Genomic DNA, 20,970 nt, shown 5'->3' with positions numbered 1-20,970 from the left:
TCTGGCTCTGTTCTGACCTGGCTCGGTCCCCCTGGCCTTTCTGGCAGGGACTTGCGGAGGTTGCCCCCCTGGTCCCCCTCTGGAGATTGTTGGAAAGAAGCTAGCTCTAGGGACCAGCTGTGGGCAGGGTCTGGTGTCTGTATGTCTGCAGCAGACCCTTTGGGGGCTGCATCTTGGCTGTTCCAGTGTGGTGTTTCCAGACTTCTCCCCATGGGAGCTGGCTGGCATTCCCACCCGCCCCCCTACCCGGGGAGGGGGCAGGGTCCTGGGTGGTTCAAGATTCAGTGATGAATTGGGGCACTGCCTGGCATGGCGGGGTCTGTGCCCTGGTCGCCATCAGGTGCCCAGCCTGCTGCTGTGGGTTAGGAACCCCAGGACTTGGCCTTGCTGAGTGTGTGCTGACGGTGGACCAGAATGTTCTGTGGGAGAGCAGAGAGCCGAGGACCCCTTGTGTGGAGAGCAGCACGTGGGAGTTCAGGCCCGGGATTCATGGCGGCTATTTCTGTGCTCAGAGGCCTTTTTTTTTCGCTTCGTGCTTCCGGAGAGTTGAGGTTTCTAACCTCTGACCTCCGAATCAAAGCTGAATAGTTGTGTGCGCTTCAGTTAAATATATGTATACTTGCCAGCGCACTCTCCGTTTGATTTACCCTTCAAGTGTTGAGTTCTCTTTTGGGGGGTGGGATGCTCAGCTCCGGGGGCGGGTGCTGAAGGGGGAGCTTCGGAGGAAGTTGGTAGGGGCTGTCCTTTCTTACTCAGCCAGAGAGCAGCTCAGAGGCCGACTCCCCCCCACCCCCACCCCCTTTCCCTGTGCTGGCGTTTTTTTCCGGCCCAGGGTGGCTTTGGTTAGGTGGCTTCCCTGCACTCTGGCCAGAGGGTCTCAGACTTTGTTCTCTGTCCCGTTACCTCCACAGCAAACCTATTCTTGCCAGCCTGCATGTTAATGGTCTGGAGGTTGAAGATTATGGGGTCTGAACTTCAGCTAAGCTGTTGCAGCTGGGAACTGAGTTAGTACTCAGACATGTGGATGGAGAAAATCCAGTGAGAGAGAGTCGGAAGGTAGGCTCTCTTGTCCCCGTCCCAGGGGTCTGTGTTTCACCCCCTCAGTTTCACCGCATGCTTTCCGCTCCAAGAGAGGGAGATTTGATACAGACGCTCTCCTCCTGGAGATCAGGAGCCAAGAGGACTGAGTGTGTGTTCGTAACTTAATCTGAAGTCAGTGGACCGACTTGCCCATTGTTTCCTGGATCTGAGAGGTCAGCTAAATGATGGTTTTCTGAGAGTCGGATGTGAGGGGTTACCATCTTAGCAGTTGCATTGAACCCCAATCTGCAATGCCGGCTCCGTTTTAATGACCATCAGTAAAACGGCTGGGAGGAGGTTGGAACCAACCTTCAGGTAGAGTGTTTTGTTTCTATTTTTTGACTGTGCAAAGGATGAGTGTATCATATTTGTCAGTTGTTTGCCCTTTACCTAACATACAGAGAGACTTGGCACGAATGGTCCTTATTCAGCTGTATTTACTCAAGTTTGCTCGCCTTCCAAAAAGTTGCTTAGTTTGGTGCCCTCCCGCCCCCTCACCCCCCCCACCACAGAGCAGTTGACCACCTGACTCGAAGGGCTGACTCATTAGAAAGGCCCTGAGGCAGAAGGAGAAGGGGAGAACAGAGATGGTTGGATGGCATCACTGACTCAATGGACATGAGTTTGGGTAAACTCTGGGAGTTGGTGATGGACAGGGAGGCCTGGTGTGCTGAGGTCCGTGAGGTCACAAAGAGTTGGACACAACTGAGCCACTGAACTGAGCTGACAGAGCAGTCAGCACCCAGGCTGGTGGACTCCGGTGCCGTAACTCAGGAGCGTTACCAGTCCAGAAAGTGATGCAGGCCTGGGAAGGCCTTGTGGTGTTCAAGCTGGGATCAGAAATGAGAAGCCGTTAATGGCCTGTGATTAGAGGAAATTAAATCACTAAATCCTCCCCTCTTCAAAGACTGGAAAACCACAGTTTCTTCAGAGGTTTTTGCCCACGAGCATCAAGCAGGCATGTGGTGGGGCCTGGCTTTGAACCCATTCGTCTCAGAAGGCTACACCCTGAACCACGACGCCCCACACGTACGAGGAAGCCTTGCATTTCCTGTGTAAACGGCAGGTGCTGGTGTTGCTGAAACCTGGGATTAAGTGGAACAGGCCACATGAGCTCCCAGGTAGTCTGCTGTGTAGCAGGCAGTCCGTGCTTACTCACTGCTTGCAACAGTAACGGGACTAGTTCTAGAAAATAAAGCCCTGCATTTCAAAGATTGATGGTTTCTCCTTAATGATCACGGTCTAGCGAAATGCCAGACAGACAGATGGTGCAGAATGCAGGTGAGTCAGGGCTTCACTCACAGCATTTAATTCCCCCGGTACGCTTATTACATTGGCTGCCTCTGAGTCAGAAGCAACAAATCTTTCACGACAGAACTTAAAGATTTATTTTAAATTGCAGTTTTTCCCGAATTGTCACCGTGTTCGAAAATCTTATACTGAGATTGTTCTCTTTCTTCTCTCCCCACAGCCCCAAAGGTTTTTTTTTTTTTTTAAATCCTATTTCTCTTCCAATGATAAAAGGAAAACACTTTTTTAAACTTTGAACAGACACCACACTTCATAGGTATTTTGTCAAGGTCCTGTCACGTTTGGTCTTGAAGCATCATGGACACGTTGGCCAGTGGCCTCTACAGACCGTTCTGTCGGGGTGCTAGATTGGGTGGGGGAGTAGATGGAGTGTGAAGCTGAGGTTAATCTTGGCGCCGTGGAAGAGGGTGGAGCTATGTTTTGTTTTTCAAAAAAAAAAATTTCATTCCCTGGACGTTGAGCACTTCCTCCGTGCCAGAAATCTGGCAGAGTGCTGGGGTAGGATGAGCCAGGTGGCGTCTCTGCCCTTCCCCGCAGTCACTGGGGAGGCAGGTTAAGAAAGATATGCCCTGTGTGGTTTTTCTTATAAACAACCTCGTCACTGTGGCATCTTTTACCTGTCATAAAATGCCTTCCTTCCAGGTGAACAACTCAGTGATTGAACAACTTTAGTAACTTTACCAAGTGGTAAAATCACCCCCGAGTCAGTGTAGAACATTCTCCTTCCCCCAGTGTGGTCTCTCATGCTGTTTCTCTCCATCAGCTGGCCTTCTCTGGGTATTTCCTATCCAGGGAGTTGTACAGCACGTGGTCCCTCATCGCTGGAGGCTTTCACCTGGATAGTGTTTCCGAGGGTCATGACGTAGCACGTGTGCGTAGTTAACGCCCATTTCATGCCGAACAGTGTCTGTTAAGAATCACCACGTTTCTTGGTCCATCACCAGCTGATGGACACAGAGGTGATTTCCAGGTGGTTTTATGCTTAACTTTTTGAGAAATTGCCGAACTGCTTTCTGAAGCGGCTGCACCATTTCCTGTGCCTCCGACATATTGTGGTTTTCATAGATTTATTACCGCTGCTTCCAGTATAGCGTGGATATGGTACATCAATCAGTATGGCAAAATGGAGAAAAGCAAGCCAGTAACCAAAAAGCTGTGATACAGTCCTGACTCTTCTGGAGGCATCTGCGTGTTAGAGCCAGCCTAACCCGCCCATGAGAAAGGAGTGTGCTTCAGGCTGACACAACTGGCGTGAACAGGTTGGAAGTGGAAGTGTTAGTCACTCGGTCACGTCGACTCTCTGTGACCCCAAGGACTATAGCCTGCCCAGCTCCTCTGTCCGTGGGATTTTCCAGGCAAGAAGAGTGGAGTAGGTATCCATTCCCTTTTCTGGGGGAACTTCCCAACCCAGGGATTGAACCCAGGTCTCCTGCTTTCTTTGCCGTCTGAGCCACCAGGGAAGCTTCTGCTTTGTTTTGGTGGGGCAACTTTTTATGTAAGTTTTGGTTATTAACCTGTTTCTTTCGGTCATCCCCGTGAACCACAGCCCTGGACTCTTATGTCTGTCTACTTACTTAGTTTTCCTTATGGTATCTTCCAAAATCCTGACAGATTTTGAGAGGGCAGGACAAAGTGATCCCTTTACCGTGGTTTTCTGGGTAATGAGGAAATTCTTTCACCTCCGTTTGGGTCTAATTAAGGAGTGAGTAAGAAAGGCTGCTCTGGGGGCCTGTGGGAGAGGTAATGAGCCTGGGAGGTTGAGCAGCAGGTGAGCCACTGTGGGGAACCCATGAGAGAGCGGTGGTTCCCACACACGGAGTGCTCCTGGGCTGTGTGTGTGTCATACAAACATGGGCTGGGAAGAGGAGGAGAAAACGGTCCACAGAGACGGGAGATGATGAGACAGATGAGATGAGCTGTCACCTCGTCCCTGGAGTCGAAGGTCAGTGTAAGGTGGAGATAAGCTGCTGCCCAGGAAGGGATCAGCAGAGTGATGGCCCATGTGGGAACGCCGGTCTCTGCTGAAACCTGAAGTCCACGGTGATCCTCAGGGCGCAGGTTCTGGAAGCGGTGGGCACTTGCTGATTGCCTGTGGACCTGTGACACTGATAAGGGATGATGGAGAGCAAGTAATCTGTCGTGATGGCGAAGCTGGGGCGGCAGCTTGAGGCCGGGCGGGGCCCGCCTACTGCGACCTTGAGCTGAACCCGGGACTGGGCTGAATGGGAGGCGCCTAGTCCTTCCGCATAGATCAGCTCTCATCTCCCCCTCCCGCGCGGCCTTGAATGGAGGCGCTCTTCTCCCCCGTTTACAGAAGAGGAAACTGAGGTCCGGGTCAGCTGGGTGACTTGTCCAGGGTCCCTCATCAGGTCTGGGAATCAGATGCAGGCGATTTTGCGTCTCCCCTCTCACTCCCTGGAGCTTCCCTGGTGGCTCAGGCGGTAAAGAATCTGCCTGCCATGCAGGAGACCCGGGTTCGATCCCCTGGTCAAGAAGATCCCCTGGAGAAGGGAATGGCAACCCTCCCCAGTATCCTTGCCTGGGAAATCGCACGGACAGAGGAGCCCGGAGGGCTACAGTCCGTGGGGTCTCCTACCTGGGAGGCAGCGCTGCCTGCCCGAAGCACCCATCTGTGCAGCTGGATGCTACCTGCTGGGGAGGCTGAGCAGCCAGGGTGCCCAGCCAGGTCTCTGCTCCGGGGAGAGGGCTCCCGTCTGCCTCCTCTCTGCTGACAGTCACTGAGGGTCCCCTCCATGCCAGGCCGTGGGCTGTGTGACGTGAGCCCCTTCTGTGCACGAGAGGGGACCAGTGGGCTCATGATCTGCTCGGAGCCCCCTGAGGTGGCAGAGGGTTGCTCTCGCCTAGACTGGTGCGTGCACCTTGTTACCTGAGCCTCTGTGAGGACAAGCCTCCTCCACGCTTCTTACCTTGTGTGAGTGAGCTGCCCTCTGCACCCCAGGTTCCTCCGCTGTGTGAGGCTCAAAGTCCCTTCTTTGTGGGCTGGCAGCCCCCCAGACGAGGCCTTGGCAGAACTGCTCAGCGTGCTCCTTCGCGAGAGGAGCTCCTGGGAACAGGAGCGACAGCTGGTCGTTAGGGTGTCTCGGTGTCAGGACTGGTCAGTGTATTTTCAGTGGCTGGCTTGTTATTTGTGTTTTGGTTTAATGAAGCTGCCAGGGTTCATTTCTCAATGAGCTATATACATAATTTCATTTGGAACACATGGCGAATCTTTCATCAAGTGCTTGCCTAAACGAAACCAGCCTGAATTCGGTCTTTGCTGCAACACCTGGCCCTGCTCGCCACCTCAGAGAAACCCCAAGCCTTTGTCTTCCAGCTGGGGAGCCTCTCACTGCAGAAAAGGGCACCCAGCATCCGCTGGGGGAGCTGGCCGGGGGGTGACACGTCTCTGCGTGGAGATTCTGGGGTGCCGAGCGCTCCCTGAGCTTTGTGACCCAGGGCGAGTTGCAGCCCCAAGCCCCTGGCTCATCCTGCAGTTGAGCCTCGGGGTGCAGGGGCTGCGAGGGAGGTGACCCCGCCGAGCGTCCAGCACAGTGTCTTGGAGCGTTTGGCGCTGGGCAGGCAGTTGGCGGGGTCGTACCCAGATTGTTCAGTCCATGCTGAGAAAGAGCCTGGCCCTGAGTGAGTGATGGCGGAGGGCTTCTCCAGGCGGCTTCCAGCCTGGACCCCCTGTCCCGCACCCCAGGAGTGCATCCTGCCTGAAACAAGTAACTTGAGTGTTTGCAATCACTCCCCCCACCCCTCAGTTTTAATGCTTTTCTAAAAATTGCATTTTGTTAGAGCCGTTTCTACCTTAAACATCCACATAAAAGAATAGAACACTGTTACTAGGATTCCCTAAATATTAAGAGTTTTAGGAGAATTTCTAGTAATTTGGATATGTAAGTGTAGACATAAGTTCATGCATTTAACGTCTCCGTCTTGGTTTTCTTTGTCACATTTTGTCGAGTGTTTGTCCAGGTGGCTGGAAACACAGGTGGGGGAGGTGGGTTTACTGACGGGGTTGTGGAGTGCGTGTCACGTGCCTCAGAGCGCTGGGGTGAGAGGCTACACGGGCTGCTCATTGGAGGCAGTGATCGACGTGGAAACCGGCTGCGAGGAGCTCACGCAGAGTGCCGGGGGCTTGATGTGTAGGGAAGCCCGTTTCTATGCAAACCTGGGACTTAGGCCTCACCCTGAAAAAATGGCCTCCCATCAGTTGGCTCGGAGTGAGACTTCTTCTAAAAGACCATCTGAGGATAGAAATCTGTTAATGCTGAACTGACTGGAGCCACCTGCTATTGAAAGAGCTTTATCTGGTAAATAATGGTTACTGATTCAATGGACAAGTTTGAGCAAACTCCGGGAGCTGGTGAAGGACAGGGAAGCCTGGCATGCTGCAGTCCACGGGTTGCAAAGAGTCGAGCAACTGAACAACAACAACGGTTTTTATTTTGGAGACTTTAAGTCAGCCAACTAGTTAATGTAAAACACTTGGGGCTAGAGACGGCGAATGGGTGTCCTTGGTGGTCAGCCAGGCGGGAGAGGACGGGGCTGGAGAGGAAAGACTGGACATGTAAGCTGGGGGGGGGTGTCCCCCCGCCCCCTGCTCCTCTATGAGGAGAGCAGGTGAGCACGCTGCGGGGAGTTGTGCAGGCCTGTGACTGCAGGCGGCCTCTGGGGCCAGGCCCTTGCTCTCAACCTTGGCTGCATGGTGAATCTTAAGGGCCGGTTACAGGGAGGTTAAATAATGCTGGGTGTGGGGCTCTTGCCCCAGGGATTGGGGTTTCCTGGTGGGCCCGGTGCACAGGCAGTCCTGGCTGGTTGCACCGGTGCTGGGAACCACTGGCCCTGTGCCCGCCCCCATTCCCCCCCGTGGGGTCCCCTGTGCCCTGTGGGTCTCTCGGGGTTGCAGTCTCTCCCCTGGCCCCCAAGTTCCTCCCGACAAGGCAGAGGAGATGGCGCACTCCTCGAGTGGTTCCTTCTTCCTCCTGGCCGAGACACCCCGCCATGTCTCTGGTGCCTTTGAGGGGTGCAGCTGACGGAGAAGGAAACCATGGTAGTTTTGCTCTGGCTCCCCGGGTTCCAAGGCACCATCAAGGGGTGAAAGAGAAAGTCCTGCCCTGAGACCTTCTCTCCAGGTTGGAACAGGGAGCCCGAAGTGCCCCGTTCTGCTTATGTCCAGCTATGTCTGGGGGGTGGGGGTGGGCGCACTGACATGTGTCCGTGACCCATGTCTGGTGGCTGGACGCCTTCCTAGAAGTGTGGGAGGGGCTTCCCCAGCCAGGGAGAAGCAGGGGTTCCCCCCCCAAGTTTCTTTGTGCCTCTGCTCCTGGAGTTGAATGGGGTTTGAATGTTGTAGAGACTCCTGGTTATAGGATTTCTGGGAACATCGCTGTAAAAGAGTTTTTGGCTTTGAGGGGAGGGGTGCTTTTTCGGTGTATTAACTTCGCATTGGCCTTATGTGTATGTATATATATTCCTGTATGTATCTTATGAGAAGGCAGCGTGATTTTTCAGGTGGGCGAGGTGTGGGAAAGACCCTGGTATAGAGTGAGCTTTGAGCTTGGTAGGAGGGAAACCCTGTTGTAGGGTCAATAGGCTTGATGAGACAAATGGCCCAAGTATACTTTGAGTCCAGAAAGCCTCCTGAAATGTAGTGGTTAGATTAAACGGATGAGGCAAGTTTTCAGGAGTTTTTATTTGTTCTAATTAGCTTTAAAAATATTTATGGGAAGAATAGTTTGTGGTTTTTTAAAAAGTAGAAATGTGAAGTTAAGCCAAACTTTAAGACAGTAATTTTTCATCTCGTCGGGGCCATGTGTCGTGCATGGTTTGCCCTCTGTTTGGGCCGGTGTTTTCAGTTCAGTCGCTCAGTTGTGTCCAACTCTGTGACCCCATGGACTGCAGCACGCCAGGCCTCCCTGTCCGTCACCAACTCCCAGAACCTACTCAAACTCATGTCCATGAGTCGGTGATGCCATCCAGTGTTTGCCGGGCCAGTGTTTTATAGTGATTTCTAAAATGTCTCCAAAGCCGAGTGCTGGTTTAAAACTGACCTCACTCGCCTTACCTGTGCTTGCTGAGAGCCGGCACCTGCCCTGCAGGGTAACAGCCGTCACCTGCGCTCTGCAAAAGGGTTTGCGGTGGGCCTCACTTTCCCCTCTGCACTTGGTTGGATTTGATCCTCTGCCGCACCTGTGAGTTTAGTAAACACTCAGGCATTGTTGTTCCCATTTTACCCAGAAGTTAAGACCTTGCTCAAGGTCACGCAGCAGTGAGTTACTGCAGGAGGGAAACCCAGGTCTTTTCAGTCTCAATTTTGTGCTCTTTCTGTCGCGATCTGCTGCCGGAGCTTGGAAGACAGTTATCAGCGTGCTCGCCCTTTGGAGTCGGACAGCCCCGAGTTCTGTTTCAGGGTCTGTCACAGGCCCTGTGTCCTGGGGCAGATCCCATAGCCACCATAAGGCAGAGATAACCTCTCCTTCGGGGGCGCATTTGGAAATGAGGGGGCTTGCAGAAATGGCAGCCGACTTTCTCAGGGTTCGTTCCACCCAGGCCAGGTCCGAGACTGAAGAGTTTCACAGCCTCTGACCGCACCTCTTTGTGACCTGGGGAGCCAGGATTCCAGCTCAGTTATGGCTGTCAGCATGCAGCAGCCTTATGCATTCAAACCTACTGCAGATTGTTTTGCAGGATTTCTTAGATTGGGGTTTCTGCTCAGAAGCGATTAACAGGATTCCTGTTACACAGACCAAAAGTATGTGTTTGTGTGGGGTGTCTGCGTGTCCCAAGCCACTGCCTTTCGCATCTTGCCTTCTTTGCTGTAATTCTCCGTGAACTTGGGCCTGCGTTCCTTTTGCCACTTAAAATCCCTTCTGCTCATCTAGCTTGAGCCCCTTCTCCTGAGGCTGCTCATGCAGAGCGGACCCGTCTTTTCTTTTCGAATTTATTTTTGGTTGTGCTGGTCTTCACTGCTGTCTGAGGGCTTTCTCTAGCTGCAGCGAGCAGGGGCTCCTCTCTGGTTGTGCTGGTCTTCACTGCTGTCTGAGGGCTTTCTCTAGCTGCAGCGAGCAGGGGCTCCTCTCACATGCAGCGCACCTACTCATCGCAGTGGCTTCTAGGCTCTTGGACTCTAGTTGTGGCGCAACAGCTTTAGTAGCCTCTCGGCATGTGGATTCTTCCTGGGTTCAGGGATCGAGCCTGTGGCCCCAGCACTGGCAGGTGGATTCCTATCCGCTGTACCACCAGGGAAGTCCTTTTCTCTATTTTAAGGGATCTAGTAGTCACCATTATCGGCAAGTTTAAAAGGGAGGTTTATGAAAGCTTGGAAGGTTCTCGTAGGCACCATCTTTTGCTTATTTAAAGCTCTTGCCTGGAGAATCCTGTGGACGGAGGAGCCTGGTGGGCTGCTGTCTATGGGGTTGCAGAGTCAGACACGACTGAAGCAACTTAGCAGCAGCAGCAGCAGCATCCTTTCTTAGCCCTGAGAGCCTCGTACTGGGGGTGAGGAGGTGTCATTGCCCAGGTGGCTCAGCGCCCGCCCTGGACCCTCGTGTTAGAACACTCCCCGGGCCACAGGGCCCTCTGACCTTGCTGGCTAGTGTACCCCAGGGTAGCCTCTGTACTTGGGAGTTTCACAGCTGTTTCCTTCTCTCTTTCTGAGGATGTCCACTCAGGCCTCCTAGAATTCTCCTTGTCCCCTTCCTGAGGGAGGAAAGGGGATTTTAGCTGATTTTAGGATCGTGCCATGGAGGGTGTGCCGGTTTGTGAGTCTCGTGATCTGAGTTTTAGTTCTGGTTCAAATAAGAGACTTGTAAGAAGCTGCTCAATCTTGACCAAGTGTAAGAATAGCCCGGTGTTAAGTACACACAAAAGCAACTGTAACAGCCAGAGTGGTTTCTGTTTACTGAGGAGTGTTCAAGCAGATACCATTCAAGGAGCTTTCCTTAGGTTCTGATTTTATCCTTGGCATCCTAGGCAGTAAGGATGTACGTAAGTGGAAGCAGGCGGGGTGTTTCCATGACTCGCTGGTAGTGTGGTAGAGCTGAAACCTGAACTCGGGTTGCTTAGACTGCAGGTACCTGTGGCTACCTGGAAGCCTGGATTTCTGGCAGATGATTTAAGCACTCAGGACTGCATTGAATCTCTGTGTTTGGTAGCTTCTCCGGGGTAGGGGCGGGGTGTATCTAGTGTCTTTTCTCTGCAGGTCTTGTCCAGCTGCTGCCCCAAAGGATGCTTTGCAGAATCGGAGCCGAGCATCTGGTGTGCCCAGGACCTTGTAAAGTTTTAGGCCATAGCTGCAAGGTTTTCCTTGTCGCCTCCTCATTATGAGCTGAACTTTGGCTGGGGTTTTGATTTTTTTTTAATTTTATTGTGATTTTTTTTTCTTTTTTTTAAGATTGACTCATTTATTTTTTGCCTGTGGGGGGTCTTTGTTGCTGCTCACGGGGTTTTTTCTCGTTGCGGCTCGTGGGAGCTCCTCTTTGTTGCAGTTCGAAGGCTTCTCATTGCCTGACTTCTCTTCCTGCCTGCCACGGGCTGTAGGCCCGAGGGCTTCAGCAGTTGCCGCGTGCGGGCTCAGTTGCTCCAAGGCATGTGGGATCTTCCTGGACCAACCAGGGATCAAACCCACCTCCCCTGCATTGCAAGGTGGACTCTTAACCACTGGACCACCAGGGAAGCCCTTGATTTTGCGTTTTTTTTTTTTTTTTTTTTAACGGGGCTTGGGTGTCGCCTGCAGGTTCCCGTGCTCACCTCTTTGCTGGGTTAGGTTGGGAGGATCACAAGATAACGTTCTTGAGTGGCAGTTGTAGTCTCGAGGGGGAAAATACTCTGTAAAATGTCGTGAATACGGTTTTCAACCAGTGTCATGAAAGCCGTGCCCTGGCAAAAAGGAGCCCTGGGGCCAGGCTCCAGGTTCGCATCAGCAGACAGGAACTTTCCAGCTGTAACAGGGGAGTCATAGCAGCCTCTCTGGGGGCACAAGTAACCAGGTGTAGAAAGGACCAGGAATCCTAGTAGAATCACCCAGTCGGGATGAGGAAGCCCTGGAGTTGACCCTCACTCGTTCTGCCCCTGGAGGATTCTCTATCCACAGGGTCATGAGTACAGCCTGTAAGCCTGGGTGCTCGTAGACAGTGTTGAGAAGTTGGGTGGTTGAAGGGTCACTTGGGGGAGCAGCAGGCACTGGGGGTGGGAAGGGGCTGTGGGCTTCAGCTTCATGGCGAGTGCGTGACTTCAGCCTTGAGATGGTGTGCTGTCCCCACTGGTTTAAGCAGTGAAGGAAAAACCATGAGCTGCGAGGAAGCCAAGCTCTGCCTGCCCGGTGTGCAGAGGGGTCTGGGGGTGTAGCCGCTGTGGGTGAGCCTGGCGTGGTCGGGGGGACCGCACGCAGAGACAGTTTTGGTCGGTGGCCGTAAAACAGGAATTGTGGGGCAGAGGTTTCCAGCTTTGGGAATAACAGACGGTAACATTGCTAATAATATTGGAGAAACCGACATGGGAAGATGAGGTCGTGGGAAACGGCCGGCCTGTAGCGCCCGCCTGGCTGCCTTGGGGAGGTGGGGAGAGCGGGGTTCTGAGGCCAACTTGGGCTCCAGGAGGAGAGTTCTGTCCTTCACTCGGGATGCTTTCCAAGTTCAGAAGAAGGAAGGGGCCCGCCTAGTCCAGACCCGGCCGAACCCCGCTGCCGTCTCGTCTGTTGCTTCAGGGATGGTGATGTGATAAGGTGCGGGTATTAGAGCGCAGGAAACCTGGACTGTTCCTTTTTCTTTTCCTGGGTTTTGGCTTCAGCCCAGAGTGGTGCCGTGTGCACAATTGTACAAGTAGTACGTCTGAAGCTGAGGGCCTTTGAAGGTTGATTAGTGATGCCAGATGTAGTTTTTCATTGCCAGAAGTGATCAAAAGAACACAGTAATAGCTGTTCAGGTTTAAAAATATAAAATACTTAAGTCATCGCAGAAGTATTTTAATGAGTTCTCTCGATGGATCATGAAATGGGCTGAATGACCGTAGAGGCCAGAGTTCCAGTGGGGCGCTCCGGTGGGGGCTGGGGAGCAGGCATCGCACCCCGGGGCTTCTTTTCTCAGGGGGGGTCAGAATCCTTCCTCAGGGTTCAGGGACCGGACCCCTCCCTGTGCCGCCTGCACGGTGACAGTCACTTCTCCTGCGCTCATTCCTGTTCCCGTCTGGCTTCCAGGAGATCCCAGGCTTTGGGGTAGCCAGTAGCCCTGGCACTTTGGTATCATAGTTAGTGAGAAACATTTGCTGAACTGGTGATCCCAGGTTGCCTGGGCATGTTCCCTTGGTTTAAGCTCTTCCATGATCTTGAGCCAGGCTTTACTGAGCTCAGTGGGGAAGGGACCTTGGGAGCCTTTGCAGAGCCCAGACCTGTGCCTGGACCCCCTACCCCAGGGGAGCCGCAACGTCTCCATATTTTGGTTGGTTTCAAGGATCCTGACCTTAGGACATGTAATGAATGCCCTGATTTTTTCTAAATTTTGAAGTTAAACAAGACAAAGTATGAGTGGGTAGAAAGGCTTAGAATTTCACTGACCAAAGTTTGCAGAGACAGATGGCTTGGAGTTGCCATGGTGAGGAGGGTGATGGAAAAGACTGAAGCCATAAGAATTAGGATAAGCCAGTGTCATCTCCTGAAAGTTTACACTTAACCTCCAGGCTCCCCCAGATAGGATCTTGGGCTGCTTCCTGACCCAGGTGGGGAAGGTTTTGAGGGATGTGGAGAGGTGCGAGCAGAGGAGACGTCAGTATGGAAGTGCCGTCTCTTACAGACACATCCCTTGGTTGGTGGGTACCAGATCCCCGCTCTTAGGTGCATGTAATCTGGAGAGGTGCTCTTTTTTCTGTTATTTCTCTCTCCAGTCCTTCCCTCAGAGGGGGAAACACAAACCCAGGGGGCAGTTAGTTCAGTGGGATCACATAGGTTAGTGAGCGAATTTGTGAGATTCACACCCCCTCGGCCATGGAGTAATGATCTCCTGGCTCAGCTGTAGGACTGGGGAAGTTCCACTGGGCATCGAAGTGATGTTCTGAGTGACTGGTCTGGAACCTGAAGAGTGGGCTGTGCAGGCAACACCCAACCTCCCCTCCCGTCCCCGGTCTCTGCCCAAGTCCCCCAACTCGTTGCCCTAGGAGAGGGAAAGGGTGGGGAAGGGTCCTGTCTTTCCCTGCTCAGAGAAGACCAAGCCTTTGTGTGTCCTGACTCCTGCTCGGGAGCTGGTTGCCTTTCAGGCACGTGGGGGATGGGTTGGGTGAAGGGCAGGCCTTTCTAACCTCGGGTGAAGGGCAGGCCTTTCTAACCTCGGGTGATGACCAGTGCTTGGTTCAGCTTAGACCTCTCTGAAAAGAGAATTATCGAGATGGTTGGCAGGATGATACCTCTCCTTCCCAGGAGATCGCCTGTCTTTGGAGAGCGGATTCTGGCGGCAGAATCTTGACGTTCCTTTGTGCACTACGTCATCTCTGGCTTTGATTTCCTGACCTCACTGCACGGGCTGCAGCGCTTGGTGATGGTCTTGTGCAAGAACTGCCGAAGGGCGGGGACCCTTGTTTGTTCAGGGCTCTGCCGTCACCATCTTGACAGATGGCTCCCTTCTTCTTTTTACAAGTGTATTTATTTTTCGGTTGCACTGGGTCTTCGTTGCTGCACTCAGGCTTTCTCTAGTTGTGGCAAGAGGCGGGGGCTACTCTTGCTTTGCCGTGCACCAGCTTCTCGGTTGCAGTGGCTTCCCTCGTTGCAAAGCACAGGCTCCAAGCTCATGGGCTTCAGCAGTTGTGGTGTGCAGGCTCAGTAGTGGTGGCTCCAGGGGTGTCAAGCGCAGCCTCAGTAGTTGTGGCCCACAGGCTTAGTTGCTCTGGGGCAGGTGGGAGCTTCCCAGGCCAGAGATGGAGCCCTTGTCTCCTGGATTAGCAGGTGGGTTCCCATCTGCTGCACCACCAGGGAAGTCTGTGTCTCCCTTCTTGCCAGGGGTGGATTTTAGTTCGGTTTATAGCTGGTGGCCCAATGGCAGAGGGTGGAATGCCGCACCATACTTGAGCAGGTGCGAGGCAGAAGACCTGTACTGACTTCATGGGTGCAGATGCTCGGGAAGGGGCCTCAGGGAGAGGAGGGTCAAGGCAGTAGTGAAAACAGCTGTTTTTTCCTAAGTGGTTTTAAACCCAGCACAAGGGAAAGGGGCAGTTTATTGAAATGACCCACTCCTCTCCTGAGTACAGAAAGTCTGTCTGGACCCTGTCCTCAGGAATGGACACTTTTGTCTGGCAGTGGTCAGCGATCTGTGTTGATTTCTGTTATCAGTAGGGTGACATGTCACCCCAGAACTTTGTGCCTGAAACAAACAGTGATTTTGTGTTTCTCCTGATTCCTCTGGTTGACCTGGGGCTTTTGCACAGGGCTCGCTCGCTGCCCATGGTCGGCAGGAGAGCTGCTGGCCTGGCCCGGGTTGGGCAGCGAGGACACTGGGCGTCCCTCCCTGTGCCTGCAGTTGGCCGGCTGGGTGACCCGGGCCTGGGTTCTCCCCGCCGGCAGCCAGCCCAGGCCTCCTGAGGGGCCGATGGAGGTGCAGCTGCAGGATCGCAGGCTTAACCCAGCTCAGTGTCGCAGGAAATCCCAAGGCCAGCCGGGGTTTGAGGGAAGCAGCAGGCGCAGTGCAGGAGGGGCCCCGGCCTTGGGGAGGGAACGTTTCAAAGCTGGAGGCACAGTTGTAACAGTCTACAGGCTCGTCCAGGTCAGGGGAGGAGGCATCAGCCAGCAACTGAGTCCGGTGAGTCCGCAAGGCCCGGTTAACGCAGAGCCACCCGCACCTCCATCTCTGTGTCTGACCCCTTTTTGTGGGTCTGTCTTCCTGGTCTGTTGTTGTCGCTCCTTTCAGCCCTCCTCCCCACTGCTTCACAGGGAAGGCGTGTCTGTCTGTAGGGTGTAGTCTGAGCAGCTCCTCGTGGTTAAGACGGGAAGGATCCCTGGCTCTCCCAAGTGTCAGCACCACCTCTCACTCCCTCCTGGGGGGTGACACGTGCTGCCCACGGAGAACTCAGCTGCTCACCCTTCTCTCTGGTCAAGGGAGCTCGTTAGGGTGGGTGCTGGAGAATTTAGAGCTAAATCTTACGAGGTGTAGGTGGTATGTGTCTTTCAGCTATTCAGGTTGGTGGTTACTAGCCTTTAGAAGCCATTTCAAGGGTATGACATTTACCTGATAAAAGAAAACAGTTCCTTATTGTTTCCTGGGATCCAGTTAAATATTTAGGCCAAGGCAGCAGCAGTTAAGTGCAGATGCATGGGACTGTGTTTGCTGGACACGGCCTGCTCTGAAACAAGCTAGGGTGTATGTCTTTTTCTGTTACATGATGTTGCTGGTTAACCTATGTTTCAGTATATACCTACCCAAATTAAGAAAATTGGGGGGCTGTGTGTAGGGAGAAAAGTAGAAGTTTTGCTTAGACACAAGCAATTTATCAATAAATCCATATATCATGTTCAGATAAGTGATTTGATACTTGTTTACTTTATATAAAAGCTGGAGCCTTCTTCCCTTCTATTATAGAGCTGGGTCACTGTTCCTGTTTGCACATTTGCTGTGTTTGATAGTCTAACTTGCACACGCAGGTGAGATTGGGTAATGTTTGTGTCCTGAGTGTGAAGACCCGTGATCACCACCAGCCTGATCCTTAAGTGAAGAAAACGGATCTGGCCTTGAAAGACCATGGTCTAGCCGTTGTCAATACCCCTTTGAGTTACTGAAGTTCCCCTTTTCCTTCTCTCCTGCAGAACCTAAAAGCAGATCCAGAAGAGCTTTTTACCAAACTGGAGAAAATCGGGAAGGGCTCCTTCGGCGAGGTGTTCAAAGGCATTGACAATCGGACTCAGAAAGTGGTCGCCATAAAAATCATTGACCTGGAGGAGGCAGAAGATGAGATCGAGGACATTCAGCAGGAAATCACAGTGCTGAGTCAGTGCGACAGTCCCTACGTAACCAAATATTATGGCTCCTACCTGAAGGTAAGGCTCAAAGATGCAAACGTGCGTTTCCATCGGGCTGCGCCTGACTGAGATGTGAGCCGCGGTCCGGAAGGACTTCAGTAGAGAGCACAGCAACCTCTCAGGAAGAAGTGTCCTGACCTTTGCAGTCGAGAGGACCTGGTTCCAATGGTGCTCTCATCTTAAATGTCACTGACGGAAATGTATTTTCAGTAGAAAGTGTTTGAGGTTGAAATTCTCTTTCAAACAAGCGTAAGGTCTGAGTAAGACCTTGTCATCAAAAGTCCTTTTTTTTTAAGCTATTTTAATGACAACCACTCAACTAATTTTAGCATGGTTTGTGATGAAGACTCAGGCCAACCTAAGAATATGAGTCTTTTGATATTTTCATATCAAATGTGTTTTAATTTAGTGTCTTTTTTTTTTTAAACTGCTGAGAACTGAGAATGTTGATTAGTGAGCTATTTTATCTCTGTTTGACTTCAAAGAATTCTTGGTTAGTAAATAATTACTTAAAGTGGTGGTTACGGTATAATACTACAAATAGTCCTCAACCTTCACGCAGTTCTTCAAGTGGGAAAGAATTCTGTTAAAGATGGTTTCCCAGTCCTGCGTGGAAAGCTTAAGATTGTTCCTCGTGTTTCAGGGTCCTTGACATATATCTGTTTTACTGCATTTTCAAATATCTTAAAAGAGTTGGTGAAAAGCTTTCTGAAATAATTCTTGTGGAAACTAGAGCTTGGCAGATAGAAAGAACTTCCTGAGGGGTAGGCAGCAGTACTCCCGGGTAATGTAAGGCCAGGCCTCGTCCTGCCCCGGCTCTGTCCTCTCGGGTTGCCGTGTTGTAGCTGTCTGCCTGCTCTGACGTCAGAGGGCTGCTGCAGGCTTCGATTTTGTGGAAATGTAGTAATAAGGTATAAGTGGGAGGATGGGACATTGGTGAGCTGTTGATTCACTGAAATGCATATTTAAAGGAAATGAATATTGGATGGTAATGCTATCTTTTTCTCATTGCCTAAAGAGTGGCAGTATGTCGTAGGTCAAGTGCAGCAGTTTGAAATGGGAAGAATAAGTTTCGGAATCATTTGTCCTGGACTTTGTGTTTAAACTTCCCTGCTTCCTCATTTGTAAAATCATGTTATACACCTCATTGTGGCAAAGAGTAAATAGAATTGAGTATATGAAAGTACCTGGCGTGTTGTCGGTACTTATTGAGTGTTAATTTCCTTTCTTAATTGGCTGGGTTTATTTCCATTTATCTCACATTACCTTGCGGTGGAAGATGTATCCACTGAGGTTGGAAGCAAGAAGGAGGGGGTTAGCAATGACAGTTGCCATGGGGGAGCATCCAGCTTGGGTCTCGATGGGGCAAAGGGGAAGCGCTGTAAAGAAGCTCTGTCATTTTCATGGTACGAGAGAAGGGCACACGGGCAGGCAAAGGTCTTCTTGATGTTAAATTTCTATTGAGAGGAAAAAACTAACAGCTGAAGAGACTCATCTTGAATTCTGTCTGCTGATTATCACTTATCCTTTGAGAAATGACTTCAACATAGTTTCTTAGTAAATCCAGAGTTGGGTTTCATGTGGTCTTCAGGCATTGTAATTTTAACATGAATTATGGTCGCTTTGGCAAAGGAAGTGTGGAAGAACCTCACGAATTTTTGCTTATGAATATACCAGCTAATATCTAACTATGGAAATTCAGGAGCAGTGGTTCAGAGGTGTCCTTTTCAGCCTCAGCTCCTCAGCGGAATTTTTACTGCGTACCGAGTAGATTGCTTTATTGTGGCCAAACGTGGCATCACCACCTTGACTGTGTGTGTCTACAGAGAGAGTCCATCTGCAAGTCTTGTCTCGCCTGAGCCACTAATCCCAAGTCAGTCTAACCTCCTCCTAGAGTTGGCCAGTGAACGAGTTAACCTCATGTCAGCTGCTCCTGGAATGAACGCCGTAGGTTTTTAATGGCTCAATATGATAGTTTATTTCTTGCTCATGCATAGCCTGATCCGTGGCTGGTTTTCCTCCAGTTACTAGCAACCCAGGTTCCTTCTCTCATGTTGCTCTTCCCCTGCCCTTACAGCTGTGTTCAGCTTCCCTAAGTCAGGTCGGGGGTGAAAATGGAGGCTCCTGTGGGGAGTTCTCATGCACCCAGGCCAGGACCCAGGGCACCTTGTTTCTGCCCACACGCCCTGGCCAGACTCGGCCTTGAGACCACACCCGACCCGGGAGAGCCTGGGAAGGGCCATCTAGTCGAGGGCTGCAGAGCAGACCGGCTTGGCGCTGAGCCAGGCAGTCCTTTCCAAGGCCATCTGCTCTCAGAGGGAAGCGGGAGAACCCCAGGGGTGACTTCCTCCGCTCGCTCTGCTCAGGCAGGATGCAGAGCGGTAAGAATCCTGTCTGTGGCGCTTCATGTATGTCACCAGGCAGATTGTCCTGCGGAGAATGTAACTGCCTCAGAGATGCCAGGAATAATACCACTGCTGTGAAAAGTCGCCCTTCGTTGCTTAAACCTTTCTGTCACATTTAATGAAAACCTATGAACTGCTCTTGTTGAAACAGTGTTAACTACTGTAACTTGAGCAGGACAAGAATCCAGACCCCTGGATTCTCTCTCTTGTGAGAGAATCACACGAAATTCCTTGGCCCAGGGGAAGACCCTCAGTCAGGAGCCAGAGGCTGTTTTCCTACCATCTCCGTAGGATTAGGTAGTTTGATTAGTACGGTCCATACTGTCAGGGGCTTCCCTGGTGGCTCAGATGGTAGAGCGTCTGCCTGCAATGCGGGAGACCCAGGTTCCATCCCTGAGTCAGGAACATCCCTGGAGAAAGAAATGGCAACCCACTCCAAGATTCTTGGCTGGAAAATTCCATGGATGGAGGAGCTTGGTGGGCTACAGTCCGTGGGGTCGCAGAGTCCGACATGACTGAGTGACTTCACTTTCACTTCCCATACTGTCAAGTAGCTTCCCTCCTGGCTCAAGACAGTAAAGAAATGCCCTCACTGCAGGAGACCCTGGTTGCATTCCTGGGTGGGGAAGATCCCCTGGAGGAGGAAATAGCAGCCCACTCCAGTATTCTTGCCTGGGGAATCCCATGGACAGAGAGCCTGGTAGGCTACAGTCCATGGGGTCTCAAGAGTTGGACACGACTTAGCAAATAAACCACAACCACCATACTGTCAAGTAAGATACACTTTAAATTGACATGTAAGAGGAATGAATCTTTGACACAAAGTTGAAAATAACTGTGCTTCATGTGGCTGTTCCTGCCTTGTTAAACTCCACATAGCTTTCAGAGATAGTGTTTTTAGTCCTTTAAGTGGTGACGGGGAGAGGACCTCAGGGTTTCACCTTGTGTTAAGGGACTCTGACTCACTGGAAAAGACCCTGATGCTGGGAAATACTGAAGGCAGGTTGGATGGCATCACCAACTCAATGGACATGAGTGTGGGCAGGCTCCGGGAGTTGGTGATGGACTGGGAAGCCTGGAGTGCTGCAGTCCACGGGGTTGCAAACAGTCGCACATGACTGAGCGACTGAACTGAAAAGAGACTTTCACAGAGCGAGACTGAGTAAAGAGGAAGTGAGCAGAGACTGGTTTCTCTCTTGCTGGATTTGCATTAGAAGGTCTCATAATTATGCTTTTGTTTCAGTGTTGTACTTAAGGAGAAATTAAAAAACAATAGGTAAGTGGTCTAAATATACTGAATGTTACTGCAGGTCAGCAGAGTGGAGCCAATTTTGACTGTGTAGCTATAATCAAATCACAGAGTTGCTATGTAGCCTGTCTCCCCTGCCCCGCCCCCATAGGAAAACCAAAAACCACCACCACCAATTTGGGGGGGGGCGGATAATGCAGCAGTGAAAACTCATGGTGATGAATCTGAGGCCTGAAAAGCTCTTGAAGATGATCACGTGCCACAGAAGTTTCATTCACTGTAGTTTGCTTAATTTGGGGAAAGTTAAAACCAGCTGGAATATTAACCAAACGCTTTTTCGTATCCCAACCATTATGTAATACCACTGGAACTTTCTGCCACGAAAATACAAGGTCCTAATGAAACCGCATGTGTGGGGAGTGAGGAGTGGTTCGGGTGCGGTGTGCAGGAGAGGGAGACTTCTTCGGCTCTACGTCACTCTGTGAAGACGTAAGACTGTAACAGTGGACAGTGAGGTGCTGTAGTTCAGTCGAAGCCGGATTTCTTTTTAAGCAGCATTCATTAGAGTCATTCTGTTCAGCATCTCAACTCTGTAGGTCTTTTGGTCTTGGGAAGATTGCCAGCATTTTAGAATCTCTGAGATTCTTGCCTAAGAGTTTATAAATCAGGATTTTAGTCTCGAATCCTAGGTTATGATTACCTAACTGTCTTGTATTTTATGGGATTACTGTAAAGATTGACATCAGATAGGTAAACTGTCTCAGTTCAGTTCAGTCGCTCAGTCGTGTCCGACTCTCTGCAACCCCATGAATCGCAGCACGCCAGGCCTCCCTGTCCATCACCAACTCCCAGAGTTCGCTCAGACTCACGTCCATCGAGTCCGAGATGCCATCCAGCCATCTCATCCTCTGTCATCCCCTTCTCCTCCT

The 20,970-nt window shown here is 51.5% G+C and overlaps 1 protein-coding gene across 1 annotated transcript in view; it reads left to right on the top strand.

Moving 5' to 3' along the window:
• STK24 (serine/threonine kinase 24) overlaps positions 1-20,970 on the top strand; it is a 95,182-nt gene that overhangs the window by 25,900 nt on the left and 48,312 nt on the right. The window contains exon 2 of the mRNA XM_040267370.1: positions 16,175-16,405. Coding sequence (XP_040123304.1) covers positions 16,175-16,405 — 231 coding nt within the window. The remainder of the gene's footprint in view (positions 1-16,174; positions 16,406-20,970) is intronic.

This window comes from Oryx dammah, unplaced genomic scaffold (assembly GCF_014754425.2).
Source record: "Oryx dammah isolate SB20612 unplaced genomic scaffold, SCBI_Odam_1.1 HiC_scaffold_24, whole genome shotgun sequence".
In the NCBI taxonomy this organism is placed as follows: Eukaryota; Metazoa; Chordata; class Mammalia; order Artiodactyla; family Bovidae; genus Oryx; species Oryx dammah.
Note: the sequence above shows the minus strand (reverse complement) of the source record. Positions and strands in the feature narration are given on the sequence as shown.